Raw genomic sequence first — 24745 nt, 5'->3', positions numbered from 1 at the left:
GTACTGCTCTCAGAGGGTTGGAGTTTAAAAGCAACCAAACCCTCCTGAAGACGATCATTCTGCTGTTACCAATATCATCTGTCAGTTTGTGCAGTCAATCGATCAGCTACCATGAGGATCCTAACCATCACTCTCCTCCTGCTCCCAGTGTGTCTGTGCGCCCTCACCACATCCAGCCGTAAGTACTAAACATAACGCTTCAACTGCCTCTGTTGAGCTATACTGATAACCAATAATGTTCAGAGCACAATAAAGGCTATTGTTATGTTGACAGGTTTATTTTTCTAATATATCACTAATGTTTAAGGAGTATTTACCATCTATTAATTGTAAACTTGTTTGTAATAATCAAACATCAGACCTTGTCTACTTATTGACAAGCATATATAAGCTACAAAAATCATTCAATAGTTACAAAAAGCTGTTCAACTCCACTGTTTAGAAAAGATTCAGGTATTTTATTTCCTGTCTCAGCCTCAAAGTCTACAAGAATTCAACTTATTTAAGATATGTGGCTAATTAGGCTCAACAATTAGTGTTTGTGTTCAGCTTGTTCATAACAATTCACTATTAGCTTTAGATTAGATTCTCAGTCATCCAGGTCATCGTTCACCCACCGGCCACTTTATTAGGAACAATTGTGCAATCTAATGAAATCCAATACAACAGCTCTGCCATAAATTCTACATTTATGAAGCTTTTACATTTTCAGTTTTTGTTGACATTGTCAGACAGGTGATAATTCTACTTTATGTTTACTATTGAGGTCGTAGTTGGTTGTGGTGGTGCACTGGAGTGCATTATATTGAATGGTGTTCCTAATATTTTGTCCACTCTGTTAACATACATGAGGAGGGAAAAATACAGTGGAAACCGCATATAGTGACCATGGTTACAGTGATCAACCGCTTATATGGATCAAAAAGCTCAGGACAGAATCAGTCCTATACAAAAGCTGTTTAAATAATTTGATTACAGTAATCAATAGTCCGCTTACAGTGTTCATTTTGGGTCTCTTCATAAGTAATAACATATGGAGAAAGTAAAATTAAAGTACAGTAATTCTATTTTCTTTTTACCTTACTGCCATAATACACCTATGATGTGTATTTAGCAGCTGCTGCATTATTAACATTTTCTTCCTCTCATTCACCAGCTTTCTTTCTTCCACTACTTTTGAAACAGTCAATAACATTCAGTAAATAGCGAAGCTGCCCGTTTCATTACTTTATATTCATGTAATAAATATACAGATGCCAATTAAATGGTCATTTTCATGAGAAATTAAGAAATAGAAAATTTTTCACTGTATTACTAAATGTAGAATTCATGGCAGAGCTGATGTATTGGATAGATACACCTGTACATCTAATGAAGTTACCAGTGAGTGTAGATTCAAAAAGTCAACGGCAACTGGACTTGTTTTATATTAAGTTCAGTCGCCTTTGACTTTTTGGATATACAGTAAAAATTTGCTACTTACATAAAAAGTGTAAAACATGCTGTAGATAATATTTTGTCTTTTTTTTTTTAACATTAATATTACCAATTTGCATATTCTGTTAAGTAAACCAATAAGAATAAAAACTCAGACTATACTTCTGTAAGTAAAGTAAAAACCTGCATCTATTTATTACTTTGCAAGAAAATGCTTCTAATTTGTAGAGTTTAGAGTATAAGTGTTAATTATGCACCTTTTCAGTTTTTTTGTCTGTCTTAAAACACAGACTTGACACATGTTTTTCTTGCTGGGGGACAAAATCCACAGTCCTCCTTCTGTTTTTCTGAAGCTAACATGAGGCTGTCAGCTGTATGAATTAGTTAAATCAAGTCAATATCTTCTAAATTTCTTCTTTTTAGTGCCAAATTCATTCTTTTTGTTATGATCTTTCCACTGCAGCTGTTCACTGAGACACAAAGAGAGATTCTTTTTACTAAAAAAGACTGTAACTGTAGAAGATATCTACTTTATTTGACTAATTCGGACTGCTAAAGCCTCATATTATCTTCAGATTACCTTTTTAAATACATTTTTGCTCAAAACAAGGACTGTGGATTTTGTCCCCCATCACTTACATCTTTAAGATCATTTGGGGGGAATCTCTCAATGATCAGTATGAACAGGAGGAATAATTTCAGCAAAACCTGTTTTCATGTCGGAACCTGATTATTGTTTTAAGAAAGACTTGAAAAATTGTGAACCCGTCCTTTAACGTTTACAGTTTCTATTTTTAGATCGCTCATATGTAAAGACGCTCTCTTTAAAGAAGTGTAAGCAGTGTGCCACCTGCAAATTAAAATAAGTTGCTCTGTCCAACACTCAACAGCTGTCTCTCTCTCTCTCTTTCTCTCTCTCTCAGAGAAGCATCCCTCCAAAATCTACACTCCATGTTGCATTCATCTCACCTCGGCTGATATCAGCAGCGACATAATTGTTTATGGATACGAAAAATCGACTGCCAAAGGAGAATGCATGGAGGCTGTAGTGTAGGTTTAAACAGTCTCTGCGGCCACACACACACACACACACACACACACAAAAGAATCACCGTCATCTTCCTGTTTTGTTTTTCTTTTTTCAGTCTCCAAAGTAATAATGGAGAGGTCTGTGCTGATCCCGAAGCTGAATGGGTGAAGACAGGTAAGTTACTCATACTGACAGACACAACACATTAAAAAAAAAACCTCTCACACTACAAAAACACACACAAGCAGTTTGTGATTTGTCTTCTTTCTGCTTTCTAGTCATCGCCAATTTGACATCTGGCGCCCTCACCACACCGAGCCGTAAGTACTAAACATCATAACACTTCAACTACCTCTGTTGAGCTTTCTCGCATTTTCTTATGTTTTCAGGTTTTAGGCCTTGTCTTGTCAGAGAACTCGGGCTAGTTCAGGATGTGAGCCTGTAAAGACACTGTATGTGATAACTGGGTAGTACAAGTTAATTAGACTTTAAAGAGTATGTGTGTATGTTTATTTCTAATAAATAGAGATGCAGCAATGTGGAGTTAGTGAACTGAAAATGATGACAAACAATTATCTGTGTGTTGTAGCTGATACTGATAACCAATAATGTTAATCAGAGCACAATAAAGGCTATTTGTATGTTGACAGGTTTATTTTTCTAATATATCACTAATGTTTAAGGAGCATTTACCATCTATTTATTGTAAACTTGTTTTTAATAATCAAACACCAGACCTTGTCTACTTATTGACAAGCATATATAAGCTACAAAAATCATTCAATAGTTACCAAAAGCTGTTCAACTCCACTGTTTAGAAAAGATTCAGGTATTTTACACTTACATAATTGTCACTTACATCTTTAAGCTCATTTTGAGGGAATCTTTCGATGGTCAGTATGAACAGGAGGAATAAATTCAGCAAAACCTGTTTTCATGTGGGCACCTGATCATTGTTTTAAGAAAGACTTGAAAAATTGTGAGCCCGTCCTTTAACGTTTACAGTTTCTATTTTTTGATCGCTCTAATGTAGAGATGCTCTCTTTAAAGAAGTGTAAGCAGTGTGCCACCTGCAAATTAAAATAAGTTTCTCTGTCCAACACTCAACAGCTGTCTCTCTCTCTGAGAAGCATCCTTCCAAAATCTACACTCCATGCTGCATTCATCTCACCTCAGCTGATATCAGCAGCGACATAATTGTTTATGGATACGAAAAATCGACTGCCAAAGGAGAATGCATGGAGGCTGTAGTGTAAGTTTAAACAGTCTCTGCAGCCACACACACACACACACACACATACACACACACACACATACACACACACACACCATAGAATCACCGTCATCTTCCTGTTTTGTTTTTCTTTTTTCAGTTTCCGCAGTAATAATGGAGATGTCTGTGCTGATCCCGAAGCTGAATGGGTGAAGACAGGTAAGTTACTCATAATGACACAACACACATTAAAAAAAAAACCTCTCACACTACAAAAAAACACACAAGCAGTTTGTGATTTGTCTTCTTTCTGCTTTCTAGTCATCGCTAATATGACATCTGGAAACCTGTGAAGCATCAACGCTTGTCTTCATCTTCCTGCTACTGCATGAGAACATGTTACACACACAGTAACATGTATATACACACATATGTTATATTCTAGCCTTAATAATCTCCTCTGAATGCAAATACCGCTGTCCTTGCAACTGATATATATGCAAAAAGTGTATTGTCAAGCTATTAATATATTTTTATCCCAAACCACAAAGTGTGTGTGTGTGTTTTTGCTGTTTTCTGAATTAACGTTTAATTCATGACGTGATATTTTGTTGATCATCGTCTCCTTAAAGGTCATGTTGCTTGATTTCTTATATCAAACTTAACCATTGAGATTAACTACAGCTTTGACTAAGAAACTTATCACATGAATAAAGAAGAAGAAGACACTGTAGTTTTGGGACATTGTGGATACGAGGGAGAGGTGTCGCATAGCTGACACCAGAATTAATTTTAGAGCCGAATCAAAAATAACACCGAGATTTCTGGCATGAGAATGAAGGTAAGGGGCCAGGGGCCCTAAGAGATTAGCTATATCCCCACTGGAGTCGGAGGGACCAAATAAAACCACTTCAGTCTTACTAGCATTTAACTGAAGATAGTTTTGTGCCATCAAAGTATGTTTGAACGAACTGTACAAGTAAATAGCACTGAACTCAAATGACTGATCTTAAACAAACTGACAGCCCTGCGTCTAGACAGTGGACGGAGTTGAACTGTGTGCAGGGGTGAAATCAGGACAGACGTCAAATGGATACATTACCATCTGCATGGATCGGTTTGCATTGAAGGACAGTCATTTCGGTTGACCTGTGTTCAGTTTGACCTGTGTTCGGCCGAATAACGAGACTTTGTCTCTGTTTGCTGATTGCTGTTGGTTGTTCATTTTAATTTGACTTGATACTCTGTAATAAATTCCTTAAATCTGAGAGCAAGCTCAGTGTTGTTAATCAGCCTGTAATTTCTTGTTCCTCACCACGGAGCAAAGTTTTTTTTGCCTCAACACATACAATGGTGGTGCAGACAACCATCAAAAGAAACATACTTTATTGTAGTAACCTGGGCAATGTTTCGAAAAGGACATATCGTCTTTGCTGAAAACTTTTATGTTTGATGCTAATTATAAAGTGAAACGAAATGACAAGTGGTGGTCTGAGTGTGCGTATGTGTCAACACTATCACATTCATGTCATTGAATTAGTTTCCATTAAAGTGTGTGAGAAAGTTATCTGAAATGATAACCTGTCAAAAAATTCTTAGATGCACTAAATATGATGTTAGAGGGGAAATAAAAGACCAAATTAAGACGGGCTGTAAATGCACCTACAGTATATTTTACTCAATTAAAATCAGAAGATTTTATTGGCTCTTGCAATCCAGTTTCTTCTTCATTTCATGGCTCAGTTTTCCAGTACTTTGCAAGTTTAGGCGATCGGTTGCTTAATTATACATTAAAATAATCAGAAAAATCATTCATGTAAGTGCAGATTGAGGAGCATTAAAGCAACATTTAGTTCTTATCTTTGGTCCAATAAGGACTAAAATAAAGTGTTTTGCCTCTCAAGACTATCCGAGGTCATTTTGAGCAGTTTAAGGTGTTTATCAGTTGATTATGTCACAATACTAAAGAATGTGAGCCACTGTCAACCTGAGTTCATTTTAGAGGAGTCATGACACAAACTTGCCACCAAATATATACTTGAAGCTTTAATTACTGTCATAATCGCAGCCTCTGTGTGGTTTTGTGTGTGTCTTCTTTAGAAGTGTGTCAGGTTGTTTCTCAGAAAGATGTTGTTGACATGTTGGTGGTCTGAAGTGGCAAAGAGGGCTATAAAGATTCTCTGACGAGGGACGGAGGTCTGATAGCATCATGACCCCTCACACACAAACAAACACACACACACACAATATTTACATGTACAAAAATAACACGTAAGAAAGTACGTCATCAGTACTGCCCTCAGAGGGTTGGAGTTTAAAAGCAACCAAACCCACCTGAAGACGATCATTCTGCTGTTACCAATAAATATCATCTGTCAGTTTGTGCAGTCAATCAATCAGCTACCATGAGGATCCTAACCATCATTCTCCTCCTGCTCTCAGTGTGTCTGTGCACCCTCGCCAGACCGAGACGTAAGTACTGAACATCATAACACTTCAACTGCCTCTGTTGAGCTTTCTCTCATTTTCTTATGTTTTAAGGTTTTAGGCCTTGTCTTGTCAGAGAACTCGGGCTAGTTCAGGATGTGAGTCTGTAAAGACACTGTATGTGATAACTGGGTAGTACAAGTTAATTAGACTTTAATGAGTATGTGTGTATGTTCATTTCTAATAATTAGAGATGCAGCAATGTGGAGTTTCAGGGCTGAATTGATAAACCTTTATCTGTGTGTTGTAGCTGATATCGATAACCAATAATGTTAATCAGAGCACAATAAAGGCTATTTTTATGTTGACAGGTTTATTTTTCTAATATATCACTAATGTTTAAGGAGCATTTACCATCTATTTATTGTAAACTTGTTTGTAATAATCAAACATCAGACCTTGTCTACTTATTGACAAGCATATAAAAGCTACAAAAATCATTCAATAGTTACCAAAAGCTGTTCAACTCCACTGTTTAGAAAAGATTCAGGTATTTTATTTCCTGTCTCAGCCTCAAAGTCTACAAGAATTCAACTTACTTAAGATATGTCGCTAATTAGGCTCAACAATTAGTGTTTGTGTTCAGCTTGTTCACAACAATTCACTATTAGCTTTAGATTAGATTCTCAGTCATCCAGGTCATCGTTCACCCACCGGCCAGTTTATTAGGAACAATTGTGCAATCTAATGAAATCCAATACAACAGCTCTGCCATAAATTCTACATTTATGAAGCTTATACATTTTCAGTTTTTGTTGACATTGTCAGAAAGGTGATAATTCTACTTTATGTTTACTATTGAGGTCGTAGTGGGTTGTGGTGGTGCACTGGAGTGCATTATATTGAATGGTGTTCCTAATATTTTGTCCACTCTGTTAACATACATGAGGAGGGAAAAATACAGTGGAAACCGCATATAGTGATCATGGTTACAGTGATCAACCGCTTATATGGATCAAAAAGCTCAGGACAGAATCAGTCCTATGCAAATGCTGTTTAAATAATTTGATTACAGTAATCAATAGTCCGCTTATAGTGTTCCTTTTGGGTCTCTTCATACATAATAACATATGGAGAAAATAAAATTGGACTACGGTAATTCTATTTTCTTTTTACCTTACTCGCATAATACACCTATGATGTGTATTTAGCGGCTGCTGCATTATTAACATTTTCTTCCTCTCATTCACCAGCTTTCTTTCTTCCACTGCTTTTGAAACAGTCAATAACATTCAGTAAATAGCGAAGCTGCCCGTTTCATTACTTTATATTCATGTAATAAATATACAGATGCCAATTAAATGGTAATCTTCATGAGAAATTAAGAAATAGAAATGGCTTATAGTGATCAATTTGACCCGGACAGAAGTGATCACTTCAAGCGGTTTTCACTGTATTAATAAATGTAGAATTCATGGCAGAGATGTTGGATTGTATTGGATTGTATTAGTTGCACATGTGTATCTAATGAAGTTACCAGTGAGTGTAGATCAGTGGCGGCTGGCGACTCAAAAAATTGGGGAGGACAGGAGGAAAACCAACATGGAATCTTACAACAAACCACATCAAACTATATCATTGTCCCCCACCTGATGAAATCAGAGGGGTGGGGGGCAATTTTATATGCCAATAAAACAATTTGCTTGAGTGGTGAAAAGGCTGCTTCTTTAAAAACATTTAGCATATACATATTGTTTCTAAACAAAGAAGAGCTCATTTTAGCCATGGAGTTGATCAAATGTGTCATTTTACCAACAAAGTGAAATTCAAATTTATAGTATTGTTCTATTGTGACAACAAATTTATGTTCTCATCAAAAACAGACAATATATTACATGATTTACACGTGTTTCCTATATAATTTCTTAGTATACAGAAATATATAAAGAAGCACAAAGCTTATAATGTGATACAGGTTCAGATCAGTGCTGAAAACTAAAAAGATTGAACACTAAAAACATTCACAGATCTAAAAGTGTAGGTTCACATCAGAAAGTATTAATGCATGTATCAAATACATGACTTACACACTCTTATCTATATGTACGATATACAAAATATAGTCTACAAAGCTGACATGTTAACACTAGGAGTGTTAACATGAACACAAACCTCACGGTTCAGAAAGTATCACGGATTTGAGTCACGGATCAGATCATTATTAGGATAAGCGGAAAAAAAGGGGGAGACAAATAAAACTTTGTTTTCTATTTATCTGCAACACACTTACAACCAGAAACAGCAAGGAATTAAATGAAAACAACATTTAAGATGTCCAATGTTTGAATAAAATAAAAATATATAAAATATTCAATGCTCAGTTATTGCAATATGAGGCATGAAACCTTCCTCTTTTAAACGGTGAATGAAACAGCCTCTGTCCACATCATCAAAACTTGATAACGAACATTCACCACTAACGTTAGTTAGTGGCTCAGCTGCAGCACATTAAACAGCAGGTAAACATAACTCAAATGTCACATCGGACCCGTTAGACGCTGGTTTGATCGTTGCTCTTCAAAATCCCTGTCAGTGACATGCTGTCTGTCCATGACTTGTACTTTCAGCAGTTTGTTTACTTTGTCTTAAATGAGACATTAAATTTTGCAATTAATCTGCAGTTCATATACCTGCCGAACTGTGGGGGGCAATCCGTACGGATCACGGGTCAACTACAATCCGTTACACCACTAGTTAACACTTGTTATTCTAGTTACTTTAAGCTTATTACTCAATATACGGCTCAGCTTAAAACAAACTAAAGAAACTGTCAGAAGCAGGCAGCCAGACCTCCTGCACTCATTCACTAATCACACAACATCAATGGGTGACTGAACAACTACTCAATTAAAAACGAATGAATGAGTGAGTCCAGACAGCTCACTGTAACTTCAACAAGCAAACTAACGTTACCCACAACACATTATATGATCTCTGCTGCATTCTTGTTAAGGAGATAAATTCACACAACAGCCACACAGAGTCATTTAACCATCAGAGATTAAATTAGCGACCAAAGAGACAAAGAGAGAGAGAAGCTGTATCTGACGCACGTTATCTGACGTCTTCTTCTTTCTATCATGGAGATGAAGTATTCATGTTATAACATCCATTTGTGGCTGTTGGTCATCTTGTTTGTTAGTTTACAGAACTTTATGGCTGCTGGTTAACCAGTCTGATATCATTAGCAACAATGACAAACAAGCTAACTCTCCTGGTTGTTTCTCCAGTTGTTTCTCTCTCCAGCCTCCCCGGCAGCGTCCTGCTGCTGCTGCGCTACACAGTCCAGATAATTTCTCCCGTTAGCTTAACAACAGTCCTTAACAGTCCTTCCATGGATGTATAAAGAGTCCTTCAGGCTGCTACAACAAGCCAGCTGTTGCATTGGCTAACGCAAGGAGCCATATACTGCTGCTACTCTGCCTTACAGTGGAGAGAATTGAAGATGAATTCTGGAAACTATCATTGGACCAACTTGATGTCAATATTACATTCTGGTTGTTGATTGGTTAGAGAGGACATCCTCCCTTGGAGCATCATTTTACGTTTCATGGCCAATCACAGATTAGCATGAAAAAAAAAAAGAAATACATTAAGTCCAATGTAAGAGATCCTGCCCTGTGGAGAACAGCAGGCACCCGTCCTCCTCTGTCCCCCCCCCCCCCACCACCACCACCACCACCACCACTTCACACACTGCCCTTTCTCCTCCTGCCCTGCTGAAGTATTTTAAACAGAATTTCAGTGATAGATTTTTTCCAAAGAACAGAGAAAAAATACTTTATAAATAATACTGAGATTTGGTAATGGTTTATTTCAACCAAATATTCTTTTTTATATTTTGATCTCCCTTTTACCTCTCAAAAGATAGAGGAGGATCAACCTCCTCTGCCTCTATGGACCAGCCTCCACTGGTGTAGATTCAAAAAGTCAAGAGCAACTGGACTTGTTTTAAATTCTTGAAGATATTTTCAAGAATCTAAAACAAGTTCAGTCGCCTTTGACTTTTTGGATATACAGTAAAAATTTGCTATTAGCATAACAAGTTTAAAACATGCTGTAGATAATATTTTGTCAATTTTTCTATTAACATTAATATTATCCATTTGTATATTCTGTCAAGTTAACCAATAAGAAAAAAAAGAATTAAAAAATCAGACTATACTTCTGGAAGTAAAGTAAAAACCTGCTTCTATTTATTATTTTGCAAGAAAATGCATCTAATTTGTGAGTATAAAAGTGGAATAATTATTCACCTTTTCAGTTTTAAGTTCTAATACGACTAATTTGTTTCTTTTTCAAAAAGCTACAATAAAGAAACAATTGTTAAAATTGCCACTTAATAATTCAATATCCGTATATCTCTAATCTTCTATCTTTAGCACATTTTCAAACATAGTTGCATAGTGCTTGTTCTACTGTTTACATTTGTTTACAATGTGAGATCTGTGAAACACTTTGAATTGCACTCACCTGTATGAAAGGTGCTATACAAATAAAGTTAGATTGATTGACAGTAAAAACCAACAGAGGAAACAATAAAACAATAAAAATAGTAAAATAATTTGATTACGAAAAGTCAACAACAGTGACAATTTAAAGGTCTATATTTATATTCTTGGACTCTACTGGAATATCTTTGTATGATTTACAGCTAAAAGCTCCTTATTGATCTTATACTGGCCCTTTATGCAACCTCTTGCAGCTGTAGAGTCTTGCTTCAATAAAAACTACAAACTGATAAAGACCTACGTTTCTAAGTTTTTAACCCCTTTAGAAATTAATCACAGTCTGATGTCTATATGAATAAAGAAGTATTAGTGTTGAATCTTGGACCGATCACGTTGTCTGGGTACCTCCCAGTGTGTAACAGTGTGTCATGCTTGTTGTATTGAGGAGTAAAAAATTAATTCACAGTGACTCTCTCTCTCTGTGTGAAGGTGTGGCACGTTATCCCTTATATCTCTGCTGCCCTACTATAAGGAAGACTGATATTGGGACACCCAAGCCGTGTTTTATACAGGAATATTATCCCTGCAAGTCTTCCTGTAAGTACAGCACGTTCTTTTGAACATGTCTTTAAACATACTAAACCTGAATAAATCTGTATTCATCTCTCTCTGATGTCATTACTGTAATCTGCTGGAAAACTAGTTGAGAAGAACTTCATGATACCAGAACACCACTCAGTGACATGAAATCATAGCTGTTTCAGGGTTAAATATACTGTATTACAGGATACTTGAGCTTCACTCAGGTTTGGTTGCATAAAAGAATCTGTCAAATGATAAATGTTTGTCTGATATTCGACACTTAAGACACTGCTGTAACAACAGCAGAGGAATACTGGGCTCTCTTCAAGTCAATATTTAATTTAAAAAAAAACACAGTGGGACTAATGTTTAATAAGGTGTTGTGGATAGAAGCATCAGCCAACATTCAGGTAATAATAAAAATGTGTAATTGTTTCATTTCTCTGTTTCCTGTTTCTAGGATTACAGCCGACAGCAATGAGGAGAGGTGTCTCAAACCAAATCTCCCGTGGCTCAAAAAGGAGATAAAGGAGGTGAGAATTAGCTGTTAAAATCTGCTGGGTTAACAAATGTGATATATTACGAGTACATAGTGTGCTATAGTTAGAAGGTCTGGAGAATCAAAATAGTTTCAAACCTTGCAGGATGTGATGAATTAGATTTTTACCATGTTGACAAATTTCACATTTTTGCATGATCAACTGATCTGTTGTGGGTTTACTAAAATACTTTAGGTTTTGCTGGCTAAAAAATTGGAATTAATTAATTAGAAGTGTTCCAGTTAAACAGTCTGTATTTTCCCTATGATTACTGCCAAGCTGCAAAGTTCTCTGAAATTATTTGAACTGTAAAAACAAAATACTGTATTAACTGAACTTTTCCAGCCAAGGATTGGTTCACACTATTTCATGGTCCTAATTACTTCCTTGCAAGTATCCTGGAAAGAATAATATAATTTGGTACTGAATTTAGGGAAAAACAGAAAATTCCCTCAATTCTTCAATTTAAAGCCAAGTAAATATTCATTCATTATCCATTTATTATTGAAAATTACATGTTGAATTGTATTCTTACTAGTGATGTGCAGAGAGCCCAGTATTTATATTTGTAGCAAATTATTTATATTTGTATTCAAATAAAAGTGAAAATAGGTGAAAAAATCCAGTTTTTGTTTTTATCATGCTTTTAATTTTAGGACATTAAAGTGTTAAAATAAGTGTTAAGTGTTTTAACCTTTCTTTCTGCCTCTCTGCACCACAGGGAAGATTGAAGTGTGTTCCAGAATTGTAAGGCCAAAAGATGCAATCTATGCAAACTCACAGATTTGAAGTCCTGGATGAAGATGATCTGGAATAAAAACAGCAGCCCAGAACAATTTCTGCTGATTTACTACTTATTGCTTTTACTGAAATATCAAGATGTTTCAAGCAGAGTTGTTCTTTTTTGGGAGAAATAAACCTGAAGCCAGAAATAAATCATATTAAATTAATTTGAAAAGTGACTGACTGTTGTTTTTCTACATTTGTAAAGTTCACTTTTAGTACAGGAGTTCATAGTAGCAGAGCAGATGGACCCAAATGCAGGAGACATCAGGCACAGGAACTGAAGAATTATCTTTATTAAGTCTCAGAAATGCAGGCAAAGCAAAACTGAACAGGACAGAACAAAACTGAGCTACAAAGGATCCAACAAGACTGAACTAAAACACAAGACTGAAATACTAAATGAACTAACAAGGAGATGAGGTGCAGGTGGGGAGATGGGCTGAGAAACTCAAGTGAGGGGAATGAGGAGATGAAACAGGAGAACAGGAAAGAAGCTGATAGGTTGGAGAAAACACTGAAAAAAGGGCAGGGCCTACGAGGCTGAATGCAGGACAAGTGTGAGGGAAAAGTAGGCTGGGGAAGAGCACAGGAAGACAGGAGGGAAACAGTGCAAACAGACAACCAAAAACAAAGCAGGCTCAAGAAAGCCTTAAATACCAGCAGGCCAAATACAAACAAAAAACACTACAGAGCTACGTGGGCTTAAAGTCCCAAAACATAGATCTGCTCCATGACCCAAAAACTGATACTTCACCAGTTGGAGGGTGAAAAGTATGAAAAACACTAAACCTGCAGCTCAGAGAAACCAGCCTGAAACACATTCTCACAACAATCTGGTCATAAAACAAATATTCTCAGTATTAACCAGGTGAAGGCAAACGTATTTCATATTTCACTTCAGTTCTGTTTGCTCTTCCAATCGAGCACATGTATTATGAACTAGGCAGTAAAATGTGTGGACAAAGGTTCAATGCAACAAGCATCAGTATCTCCACTGGTCCTTAAATATAATCTGCAACATATCTTCTCTTCTGTATCTTAACAGAATACAATGCAATGCAATGTGAAGCAATGATATACACTTACATGTCGTTCCATGTTATCTGAGCTTATGATGAAGTAACATCTGTCAGTTACTGATATCAGTAGTAACTAAAAACCAGCTGAGCTGCGGTGGAAGTTTAGTATAGTGATCACAGTTACAGTGATCAACCACTTATATGGATCAAAAAGCTCAGGACAGAATCAGTCCTATACAAATGCTGTTTAAATAATTCGCTTATAGTATTCAACAGTCCGCTTATAGTGTTCATTTTGGGTCTTTTCATACATAAAAACATATGGAGAAGAAAAAAATTAAACAACGGTCATTCTGTTTTCTTTTTACTTTACTCTCATAGTACACCTATAATGTGTATTATGCGGCTGTGGTACCATCATCAGGCGTTGCAACAGCTCCGCAGGGTTGTGTGGAGGTGTGGAGGTGTGGGTGTTTATTTGTAACCACCGTGAAACAAATTATAAGAAAATATCGTTTTCTTCCTCTCATTCACCAGCTTTCTTGCTTCCACTGCTCGCTCTCCTCATCCACTTTCTAGCTTGCTCAACCACCGCTTCTCTCTCTCTCTCTCTCTCTCTCTCTCTCTCTCTCTCGCCTTTTTTAAAATGAGTCGGGAAGCCGTCAGCAAAGCCTAACTTTACTTTTAACGTTATCAAACAAAGAGAAATGTCCTCCCCTCTTCCTCATAATGTTTTTGTCTTCCCTCATAGCAGGGTTGTACAGCATTGCAGGTTGCATTTCTCCAAAAGTTGATTCTGGTTCAACTTTAACGCTGCAGCGCCCCTGCGGCCTCCACCTTCACAGCCTAAACGCACAACACACAACTGTTCACTTCCAGCTGGTGACCTGACGCTGGTGTTGCACATTGAAATCATGACAGGAAAAAGAAAAGGAAAAAGTCATTTTCTCCCAGTGAAAAGCGTAGTCTCCTTGAAGTTTATGACAAACTGCCAAAAACGAGCCAACCAGATGCAGCAGTGAAACAACAAGCGTTTGAAACAGCTGTTCTGTATCTTGAAACAGTCAATAAAATTCAGTAAATAGCGAAGCTGCCCGTTTCATTACTTTATATTCATGTATAAAGATGTCAATTAGATGGTAATCTTCATGAGAAATCAAGAAATTGGTTATAATAATCACCCACTTATAGTGATCAATTTAACCCGGACAGAAGTGATCACTATAAGCTGTTTTCACTGTATTACTAAATGTAGAATTCATGGCAGAGTTGTTGTATTGGATTGTATTAGATGCACAGGTGTATCTAATGAAGTTACCAGTGAGTGTAGATTCAAAAAGTCAAGAGCAACTGGACTTGTTTTATAATAAGTTCAGTCGCCCTCAACTTTTTGGATATACAGTAAAAATTTGCTATTAGCATAACAAGTGTGAAACATGCTGTAGATAATATTTTGTCAATTTTTCTATTAACATTAATATTATGGCATTTGTATATTCTGTTAAGTAAACCAATAAGAAAAAAAGAATAAAAACTCAGACTATACTTCTGGAAGTAAAGTAAAAACCTGCATCTATTTATTATTTTGCAAGAAAATGCATCTAATTTGTAGAGTTTAGAGTATAAAAGTGGAATAATTATTCACCTTTTCAGTTTTAAGTTATAATATAACTAATTTGATTTTTTTTTTCAAAAAGCTACAATAAAGAAATGAAACAATGATTAAAATTGCCACTTAATAATTCAATATCCGTATATCCCTAATCTTCTATCTTTAAATTATTTATTACTGATTATTATTATTATTATTGATTTATGTGTCCTTCTCACAATTAATTTGTCACCTGCTTCAAAGGATGCGTTCACAAGTTTAAGTCTGTCTTAAAATACAGACTTGACACATGTGTTTCTTGCTGTAATCATTCCTCCTGTTCATACTGACCATCAGAAGATCCCTTCATAATGCACTTACAATGTAAATGATGGGTCCTCCTTCTGTTTTCTTGAAGCTAACATGAGGTTGTCAGCTGTCCAAATTAGTTAAATCAAGTCAATATCTTTTAAATTTCTTCTTTTTAGTGACATATTCATTCTTTTTGTTACGATCTTTCCACTGCAGCTGTTCACTGAGACACAAAGAGAGATTCTTTTTACTAAAAAAGACTGTAACTGTGGAAGATATCTACTTTATTTGACTAACTCAGACTGCTGAAGCCTCATATTATCTTCAGACAACCTTTTAAATACAAATTTGCTCAAAATGAGACTGTTGATTTTGTCCTTCATCACTTACATCTATAAGATCATTTTGAGGGAATCTTTTGATGATCAGTATGAACAGGAGGAATAATTTCAGCAAAACCTGTTTTCATGTTGGAACCTGATTATTGTTTTAACTTGAAAAATTGTGAACCCGTCCTTTAACGTTTACAGTTTCTATTTTTAGATCGCTCATATGTAAAGACGCTCTCTTTAAAGAAGTGTAAGCAGTGTGCCACCTGCAAATTAAAATAAGTTGCTCTGTCCAACACTTAACAGCTGTCTCTCTCTCTCTCTCTCTCTCTCTCTCTCTCTCTCTCTCTCTCTCTCTCAGGGCGTCGTCACGCCAAAAAAATCTACACTCCTTGTTGCATTCATCACACCTCAGTTAATATCAGCAGCGATATAATTGGGGATGAGTACGAAAAACAGACTGCCAAAGGGGCGTGTGTGGAGGCTATAATGTAAGTTTAAACAGTCTCTGCCACACACACACACACACACACACATAATAGAATCACTGTCATCTTCCTGTTTTGTTTTTCTTTTTTCAGTCTCCGCACTAGTAAAGGAAAGGTCTGTGCTGATCCCGAAGCTGAATGGGTGAAGACACGTAAGTTACTCATAGTGACTCAACACACAACAAAAAAACACACAAGTAGTTTGTGATTTGTCTTCTTTCTGCTTTCTAGTCATCGCCGGTATGACATCTGGAAACCTGTGAAGCATCAACGCTTGTCTTCATCTTCCTGCTACTGCATGAGAACATGTTACACACACAGTAACATGTATATACACACATATGTTATATTCTAGCCTTAATAATCTCCTCTGAATGAAAATACCTCTGTCCTCGCAACTGATATATATGCAAAAAGTGTATTGTCAAGATATTAATATATTTTTATCCCAGACCACAAAGTGTGTGTGTGTGTTTTTGCTGTTTTCGGAATAAACGTTTAATTCATGACGTGATATTTTGTTGATCATCGTCTCCTTAAAGGTCATGTTGCTTGATTTCTTATATCAAACTTAACCATTGAGATTAACTACAGCCTTGAGTAAGAAAGATATGACATGAATAAAGAAGAAGAAGACACGGATGTGAAAGTGAAGTTTCTAAATTTAGATATTTTGGGGGGAATTCTTAGAAGGAGACAAATTATGGAACCGAAAAAGTGCTCAAAAGACTTTATTAAGTTATTGTAATAGAGAATGAAAGTAAACACAGTGATTGAACTCTAGACAAGCAGCAGAGGTCAGTAATTGTGATGGATGTTATCTCGCTTTGTGGAAGTGGGTTTTAAGCACTTTTAGCACAACATTGATTTGATCTCCTTCAAATTTCCAAAAAAGAGGCGAAACATAATGTGTGTTTTCATTAAACATACTCAAGTGGATGTGACAAGACTGAAAGAAGCTTTTCATCACCTCTTGCCTCCTGAGATGTATTTATAATCTTTTAAGTATTGGTTTTGTCTCCTTCGTCCAAACTCACAGTGTTGTGCTTTTTAAATTATTACATTTATTCCTTGTTGTAAACATTTATTGCATTATTAGAATAAAAGGAAACACAGGGATACACACAACATGTGTTGTTGCACTCTAGACAGGCAGCTGTGTTGCTCTTTTTGTTCTTTATTTTTTGGCATCCTGGTGGAGTGGAGCTCTGTAACGGTGAGTCGCAGCAAGATGAAGATTTTTATCTTCAGTAAAAGAAAAATAAGTTCCAAGTGTTTAAAGATGTCATACTCTGCACATTTCCAGCTCTATATTTATACTACTGGAATATCTTTGCATGATTTATACAGTTAAAAACTAAGGCCGTTTTATCTCCTGTTCCCTCCCAATGGGCCCACTGTGTTCTGATTGGTTAGCTTCTGGAAGCTTCCTCTGACTCTGAACATCACGTAAACAAACAGTAGTAGTTGGATTTTCCTTCTTTTTCTCAATCTTTACTCAAAACATAAACTTTTGTACATGTTCGAGTCTGAACAAATAGTTGACTGTCATAGTTGATTTAAAGGCTAAAAGGCAGATGAAAACAATTACCAGCAAACAAAGGTACTCTAGTAAGTCTTAATCAAAGCAATAATCTGAACACAAAAGGTACTCTAATACTTTAAATCTTAACTCAAAACACTCATTTGGTCATTAGGCAAAGAAACAGCAATAACTACAACAAATGTCTTCAACTTACTCAAATAATGCATCTTGTGCATAGTCAACTGGAGAAGACAGCTAATACCACAGTCAGGCCAGCATGCTGCAGCAGACAACAGGAGAGACTGAGCAAGGCCTGAGCCAGTTCAGGTGTGGCCTGTTAGGTTGAGGCTAAGTCCCGCCAACCTAGGACTGGGCAGGAAGGAGGATTTTCTACAGCCGCCCCTCAAATACAGTAACATATTTGATAATTAACAAATTAACCATCATCACCAGACTAAGTGGGTTCTGGTTCTGTGGCCCTTTTCCTGTCTGGCGGATTTGAAGGCTGGGTAAGTGGTCTATGATGAAATGTGATCTGAGTCATCATACATTGCCTGGGGAAGGAAGGCATTCAGCCGCCATGAGGAGCAGATTTGGGGTCACATTGTCACGATAAGCCAGGTCAGGATCAGCCAGGTCTGATGACACATATCCAAGTGGTTTGAGTTGAGGATGCTATCAAAACTGTATTTAGCAGGGCATGAGGACTCAGGCAGACAGCCCAAGGACAGAACAGGGGCTGAGTAAGGACCCTCAGGAGGAAGGCCCGGGGGCTGGAAATCATGACTGGAGGAGACAGGGCAGATGAATGGAGTTGCCCCAGAGGACAACCAGAAGGCAAGACAGATGGGCAGAGCCACTCCAGAGGTTGCTGACACAGGTGGGGCTGCTCTGGAGGTCGACAGAGATGTTCTGGACAAAGACCTTGAGAGCTGAGGCTTCGGCAAAGCCACTGAGAAGGGTGGCCAAGAGGCTGGATGTTGGCAAGGACAGCTGACTGCTCGGGACCAGGTGACTCTGTGGCACTGGGCAGCAGAGACTCTGGGGTGCTGGGCAGCGGAGACTCTGGTTTTTTGGCTAAATGGTGTTCGGTCTGGCGCAGGAGGAGCATAACTGACTCCATGGGTGCTTGTAGTTTTGGGACATTGTGGATACGAGGGAGAGGTGTCGCATAGCTGACACCAGAATTAATTTATTTATCAAATTTTAGAGCCGAATCAAAAATAACACAGAGATTGCTGGCATGAGAATGAAGGTAAGGGGCCAGGGGCCCTAAGAGATTAGCTATACCCCCACTGGAGTCGGAGGGACCAAATAAAACCACTTCAGTCTTACTAGCATTTAACTGAAAATAGTTTTGTGCCATCAAAGTATGTTTGAACGAACTGTACAAGTAAATAGCACTGAACTCAAATGACTGGTCTTAAACAAACTGACAGCCCTGCGTCTAGACAGTGGACGGAGTTGAACTGTGTGCAGGGGTGAAATCAGGACAGACGTCAAATGGATACATTACCATCTGCATGGAACGGTTTGCATTGAAGGACAGTCATTTCGGTTGACCTGTGTTCAGTTTGACCTGTGTTCGGCCGAATAACGAGACTTTGTCTCTGTTTGCTGATTGCTGTTGGTTGTTCATTTTAATTTGACTTGATACTAGATACTAAATTCCTTAAATCTGAGAGCAAGCTCAGTGTTGTTAATCAGCCTGTAATTTCTTGTTCCTCACCACGGAGCAAAGTTTTTTTTGCCTCAACACATACAATGGTGGTGCAGACAACCATCAAAAGAAACATACTTTATCATAGTAACCTGGGCAATGTTTCGAAAAGGACGTATCGTCTTTGCTGAAAACTTTTATGTTTGATGCTAATTATAAAGTGAAATTAAATGACAAGTGGTGGTCTGAGGGTGCATGTATGTCAACACTATCACATTCATGTCATTGAATTAGTTTCCATTAAAGTGTGTGAGAAAGTTATCTGAAATGAAAATGAAAATTCTTAGATGCACTAAATATGATGTTAGAGGGGAAATAAAAGACCAAATTAAGACGGGCTGTAAATGCACCAACAGTATATTTTACTCAATTAAAATCAGAAGATTTTATTGGCTCTTGCAATCGAGTTTCTTCTTCATTTCATGGCTCAGTTTTCCAGTACTTTGCAAGTTTAGGCGATCGGTTGCTTAAATATACATTAAAATAATCAGAAAAATCATTCATGTAAGTGCAGATTGAGGAGCAATAAAGCAACATTTAGTTCTTATCTTTGGTCCAATAAGGACTAAAATAAAGTGTTTTGCCTCTCAAGACTATCCAAGTTCATTTTGAGCAGTTTAAGGTGTTTATCAGTTGATTATGTCACAATACTAAAGAATGTGAGCCACTGTCAACCTGAGTTCATTTTAGAGGAATCATGACACAAACTTGCCACCAAATATATACTTGAAGCTTTAATTACTGTAATAATCGCAGCCTCTGTGTGGTTTTTTGTGTGTCTTCTTTAGAAGTGTATCAGGTTGTTTCTCAGAAAGATGTTGTTGACATGTTGGTGGTTTGAAGTGGCAAAGAGAGCTATAAAGATTCTGTGACGAGGGACGGAGGTCTGATAGCATCATGACCCCTCACACACAAACACACACACACACACACACAATATTTACATGTACAAAAATAACACGTAAGAAAGTACGTCATCAGTACTGCCCTCAGAGGTTTGGAGTTTAAAAGCAACCAAACCCACCTGAAGACGATCATTCTGCTGTTACCAATAAATATCATCTGTCAGTTTGTGCAGTCAATCGATCAGCTACCATGAGGATCCTAATCATCACTCTCCTCCTGCTCTCAGTGTGTCTGTGTGACCTCACCACACCGAGACGTAAGTACTAAACATCATAACACTTCAACTGCCTCTGTTGAGCTTTCTCTCATTTTCTTATGTTTTAAGGTTTTAGGCCTTGTCTTGTCAGAGAACTCGGGCTAGTTCAGGATGTGAGCCTGTAAAGACACTGTATGTGATAACTGGGCAGTACAAGTTAATTAGACTTTAATGAGTATGTGTGTATGTTTATTTCTAATAATTAGAGATGCAGCAATGTGGAGTTTCAGGGCTGAATTGATAAACCTTTATCTGTGTGTTGTAACTGAAACTGATAATCAATAATGTTAATCAGAGCACAATAAAGGCTATTTTTATGTTGACAGGTTTATTTTTCTAATAAATCACTAATGTCTAAGGAGTATTTACCATCTATTAATTGTAAACTTGTTTGTAATAATCAAACATCAGACCTTGTCTACTTATTGACAAGCATATAAAAGCTACAAAAATCATTCAATAGTTACAAAAAGCCTTTCAACTCCACTGTTTAGAAAAGATTCAGGTATTTTATTTCCTGTCCTTTTTTTTATAGTGATCAATTTAACCCGGACAGAAGTGATCACTATAAGCTGTTTTCACCGTATTACTAAACGTAGAATTCATGGCAGAGTTGTTGTATTGGATTGTATTAGATGCACAGGTGTATCTAATGAAGTTACCAGTGAGTGTAGATTCAAAAAGTCAAGAGCAACTGGACTTTAAATTCTTGAAGATATTTTCAAGAATCTAAAACAAGTTCAGTCGCCTTTGACTTTTTGGATATGCAGTAAAAATTTGTTATTAGCATAACAAGTGTAAAACATGCTGTGGATAATATTTTGTCAATTTTTCTATTAACATTAATATTATCCATTTGCATATTCTGTTAAGTAAACCAATAAGAAAAAAAGAATAAAAACTCAGACTATACTTCTGAAAGTAAAGTAAAAACCTGCATCTATTTATTATTTTGCAAGAAAATGCTTCTAATTTGTAGAGTTTAGAGTATAAAAGTGGAATAATTATTCACCTTTTCAGTTTTAAGTTATAACTAATTTGATTTTTTTTTCAAAAAGCTACAATAAAGAAATGAAACAATGATTAAAATTGACACTTAATAATTCAATATCTGTTTATCCCTAATCTTCTATCTTTAAATTATGAATTACTAATTGATTTATGTGTCCTTCTCACAATTAATTTGTCACAAGTTTTTAAGTCTGTCTTAAAATACAGACTTGACACATGTGTTTCTTGCTGTAATCATTCCTCCTGTTCATACTGACCATCAGAAGATCCCTTCATAATGCATTTACAATGTAAATGATGGGTCCTCCTTCTGTTTTTCTGAAGCTAACATGAGGTTGTCAGCTGTCCAAATTAGTTAAATCAAGTCAATATTTTTTAGATTTCTTCTTTTTAGTGACAAATTCATTCTTTTTGTTATGATCTTTCCACTGCAGCTGTTCACTGAGACACAAAGAGAGATTCTTTTTACTAAAAAAGACTGTAACTGTAGAAGATATCTACTTTATTTGACTAACTCAGACTGCTAAAGCCTCATATTATCTTCAGACAACCTTTTAAATACATTTTTGCTCAAAATGAGACTTGATTTTGTCCTTCATTACTTACATCTTTAAGGTCATTTGGAGGGAATCTCTCAATGATCAGTATGAACAGGAGGAATAATTTCAGCAAAACCTGTTTTCATGTGGGCACCTGATCATTGTTTTAGGAAAGACTTGAAAAATTGTGAGCCCGTCCTTTAACGTTTACAGTTTCTATTTTTAGATCACTCTAATGTGAAGATGCTCTCTTTAAAGACATGTAAGCAGTGTGCCACCTGCAAATTAAAATAAGTTTCTCTGTCCAACACTCAACAGCTGTCTCTCTCTCTCACTCTCTCTTTCTCTCACAGGGCGTCATCCCACCCGCAAACAAATCTACACTCCATGTTGCACTCGTGTCACCTCAGCTGATATCAGCAGCGACATAATTGGGGATAAGTACGAAACACAGACTGCCAAAGAAACGTGTGTGGAGGCTATAATGTAAGTTTAAACAGTCTCTGCCACACACACATACACACACACACACACACACACCATAGAATCACTGTCATCTTTCTGTTTTGTTTTTCTTTTTTCAGTCTCCGCAATAGTAATGGAAAGGTCTGTGCTGATCCTGAAGCTGAATGGGTGAAGACACGTAAGTTACTCATAGTGACACAACACACATTAAAAAAAAACAACCTCTCACACAACAAAAAAAACACACAAGCAGTTTGTGATTTGTCTTCTTTTTGCTTTCTAGTCATCGCCGGTATGACATCTGGAAACCTTTGAAGCATCACTGCTTGTCTTCATCTTCCTGCTACTGCATGAGAACATGTTACACACACAGTAACATGTATATACACACATATGTTATATTCTAGCCTTAATAATCTCCTCTGAATGAAAATACTTCTGTCCTTGCAACTGATATATATGCATAAAGTGTATTGTCAAGATATTAATATATTTTTATCCCAAACCACAAAGTGTGTGTGTGTGTTTTTGCTGTTTTCAGAATAAACGTTTAATTCATGACGTGATATTTTGTTGATCATCGTCTCCTTAAAGGTCATGTTGCTTGATTTCTTATATCAAACTTAACCATTGAGATTAACTACAGCCTTGAGTAAGAAAGATATGACATGAATAAAGAAGAAGAAGACACGGATGTGAAAGTGAAGTTTCTAAATTTAGATATTTTGGGGGGAATTCTTAGAAGGAGACAAATTATGGAACCGAAAAAGTGCTCAAAAGGCTCATTTATTAAGTTATTGTAATAGAGAATGAAAGTAAACACAGTGATTGAACTCTAGGCAAGCAGCAGAGGTCAGTAATTGTGATGGATGTTATCTCGCTTTGTGGAAGTGGGTTTTAAGCACTTTTAGCACAATATTGATTTGATCTCCTTCAAATTTCCAAAAAAGATGCGAAACATAATGTGTGTTCTCATTAAACATACTCAAGTGGATGTGACAAGACTGAAAGAGGCTTCTCATCACCTCTTTCCTCCTGAGATGTATTTATAATCTTTTAAGTATTGGTTTTGTCTCCTTCGTCCAAACTCACAATGTTGTGCTTTTTAAATTATTACATTTATTTCTTGTTGTAAACATTTATTGCATTATTAGAATAAAAGGAAACACAGGGATGAACACAACATGTGTTGTTGCACTCTAGACAGACAGCTGTATTGCTCTTTTTGTTCTTTATTTTTTGGCATCCTGGTGGAGTGGAGCTCTGTAACGGTCAGTCGCAGCAAGATGAAGATTTTTATCTTCAGTAAAAGAAAAATAAGTTTCAAGTGTTTAAAGATGTCATACTCTGCACATTTCCAGCTCTATATTTATATTCTGGGGCTCTATTGGAATATCTTTGCATGATTTACAGTTAAAAACTAAGGCCGTTTTATTTCCTGTTCCCTCCCAATGGGCCCACTGTGTTCTGATTGGTTAGCTTCTGGAAGCTTCCTCTGACTCTGAACATCACGTAAACAAACAGTAGTAGTTGGATTTTGCTTCTTTTTCTCAATCTTTACTCAAAACATAAACTTTTGTACATGTTCAAGTCTGAACAAATAGTTGACTGTCATAGTTGATTTAAAGGCTAAAAGGCAGATGAAAACAATTACCAGCAAACAAAGGTACTCTAGTAAGTCTTAATCAAAGCAATAATCAGTACACAAAAGGTACTCTAATACTTTAAATCTTAACTCAAAACACTCATTTGGTCATTAAGCAAAGAAACAGCAATAACTACAACAAACGTCTTCAACTTACTCAAATAATGCATCTTGTGCATAGTCAACTGGAGAAGACAGCTAATAGCACGGTCAAGTCAGCATGCTGCAGCAGACAACGGGAGAGACTGAGCAAGGCCTGAGCCAGTTCAGTTGTGGCCTGTTAGGTTGAGGCTAAGTCTTGCCCACCTAGGACTGGGCAGGAAGGAGGATTTTCTACAGCCGCCCCTCAAATACAGTAACATATTTGATAATTAACAAATTAACCATCATCACCAGACTAAGTGGGTTCTGGTT

The 24745-nt window shown here is 36.7% G+C and overlaps 2 protein-coding genes and 1 long non-coding RNA gene across 3 annotated transcripts in view; 2 read left to right on the top strand and 1 right to left on the bottom strand.

The window, feature by feature from the left end:
* Nucleotides 1–12501, bottom strand: part of LOC137172988 (uncharacterized) — a 61070-nt gene extending 48569 nt beyond the window's left edge. Inside the window, exon 1 of the long non-coding RNA XR_010925094.1 lies at nucleotides 12434–12501. This is a non-coding gene — a long non-coding RNA (uncharacterized lncRNA). The remainder of the gene's footprint in view (nucleotides 1–12433) is intronic.
* LOC137172986 (C-C motif chemokine 20-like) overlaps nucleotides 1–16960 on the top strand; it is a 28168-nt gene extending 11208 nt beyond the window's left edge. Inside the window, exons 2-4 of the mRNA XM_067577650.1 lie at nucleotides 16138–16267; nucleotides 16358–16416; nucleotides 16496–16960. Of these exons, the coding sequence (XP_067433751.1) occupies nucleotides 16138–16267; nucleotides 16358–16416; nucleotides 16496–16527 (221 nt within the window). The 3' untranslated portion in view covers nucleotides 16528–16960. The remainder of the gene's footprint in view (nucleotides 1–16137; nucleotides 16268–16357; nucleotides 16417–16495) is intronic.
* On the top strand, nucleotides 11–12701 carry LOC137172983 (C-C motif chemokine 3-like 1). Its single transcript, XM_067577649.1, has 10 exons — nucleotides 11–178; nucleotides 2361–2487; nucleotides 2583–2641; nucleotides 2746–2787; nucleotides 3578–3719; nucleotides 3841–3899; nucleotides 4002–6152; nucleotides 11108–11215; nucleotides 11661–11733; nucleotides 12461–12701. Exons 1-7 carry the CDS (start codon nucleotides 112–114, stop codon nucleotides 4031–4033), a joined length of 528 nt encoding a protein of 175 aa, XP_067433750.1. The 5' UTR covers nucleotides 11–111; the 3' UTR covers nucleotides 4034–6152; nucleotides 11108–11215; nucleotides 11661–11733; nucleotides 12461–12701.
* Nucleotides 16961–24745: the final 7785 nt, after the last annotated feature.

This window comes from Thunnus thynnus, chromosome 21 (genome assembly GCF_963924715.1).
Source record: "Thunnus thynnus chromosome 21, fThuThy2.1, whole genome shotgun sequence".
Taxonomy (NCBI): domain Eukaryota; kingdom Metazoa; phylum Chordata; class Actinopteri; order Scombriformes; family Scombridae; genus Thunnus; species Thunnus thynnus.
The sequence above is the reverse complement of the archived record's forward strand: the minus strand, read 5'-3'. Positions and strand labels throughout refer to the sequence as shown.

What these genes read in the sequence shown, in the direction of transcription:
- LOC137172983 (XM_067577649.1), top strand. Translation starts at nt 112, where the DNA reads ATGAGGATCCTAACCATCACTCTCCTCCTGCTCCCAGTGTGTCTGTGC. An exon ending in GAATGCATGGAGGCTGTAGT is followed by an intron (nt 2,488 to 2,582) that starts GTAGGTTTAAAC and finishes TTCTTTTTTCAG; the next exon opens with TCTCCAAAGTAATAATGGAG. An exon ending in AGCTGAATGGGTGAAGACAG is followed by an intron (nt 3,900 to 4,001) that starts GTAAGTTACTCA and finishes TCTGCTTTCTAG; the next exon opens with TCATCGCTAATATGACATCT.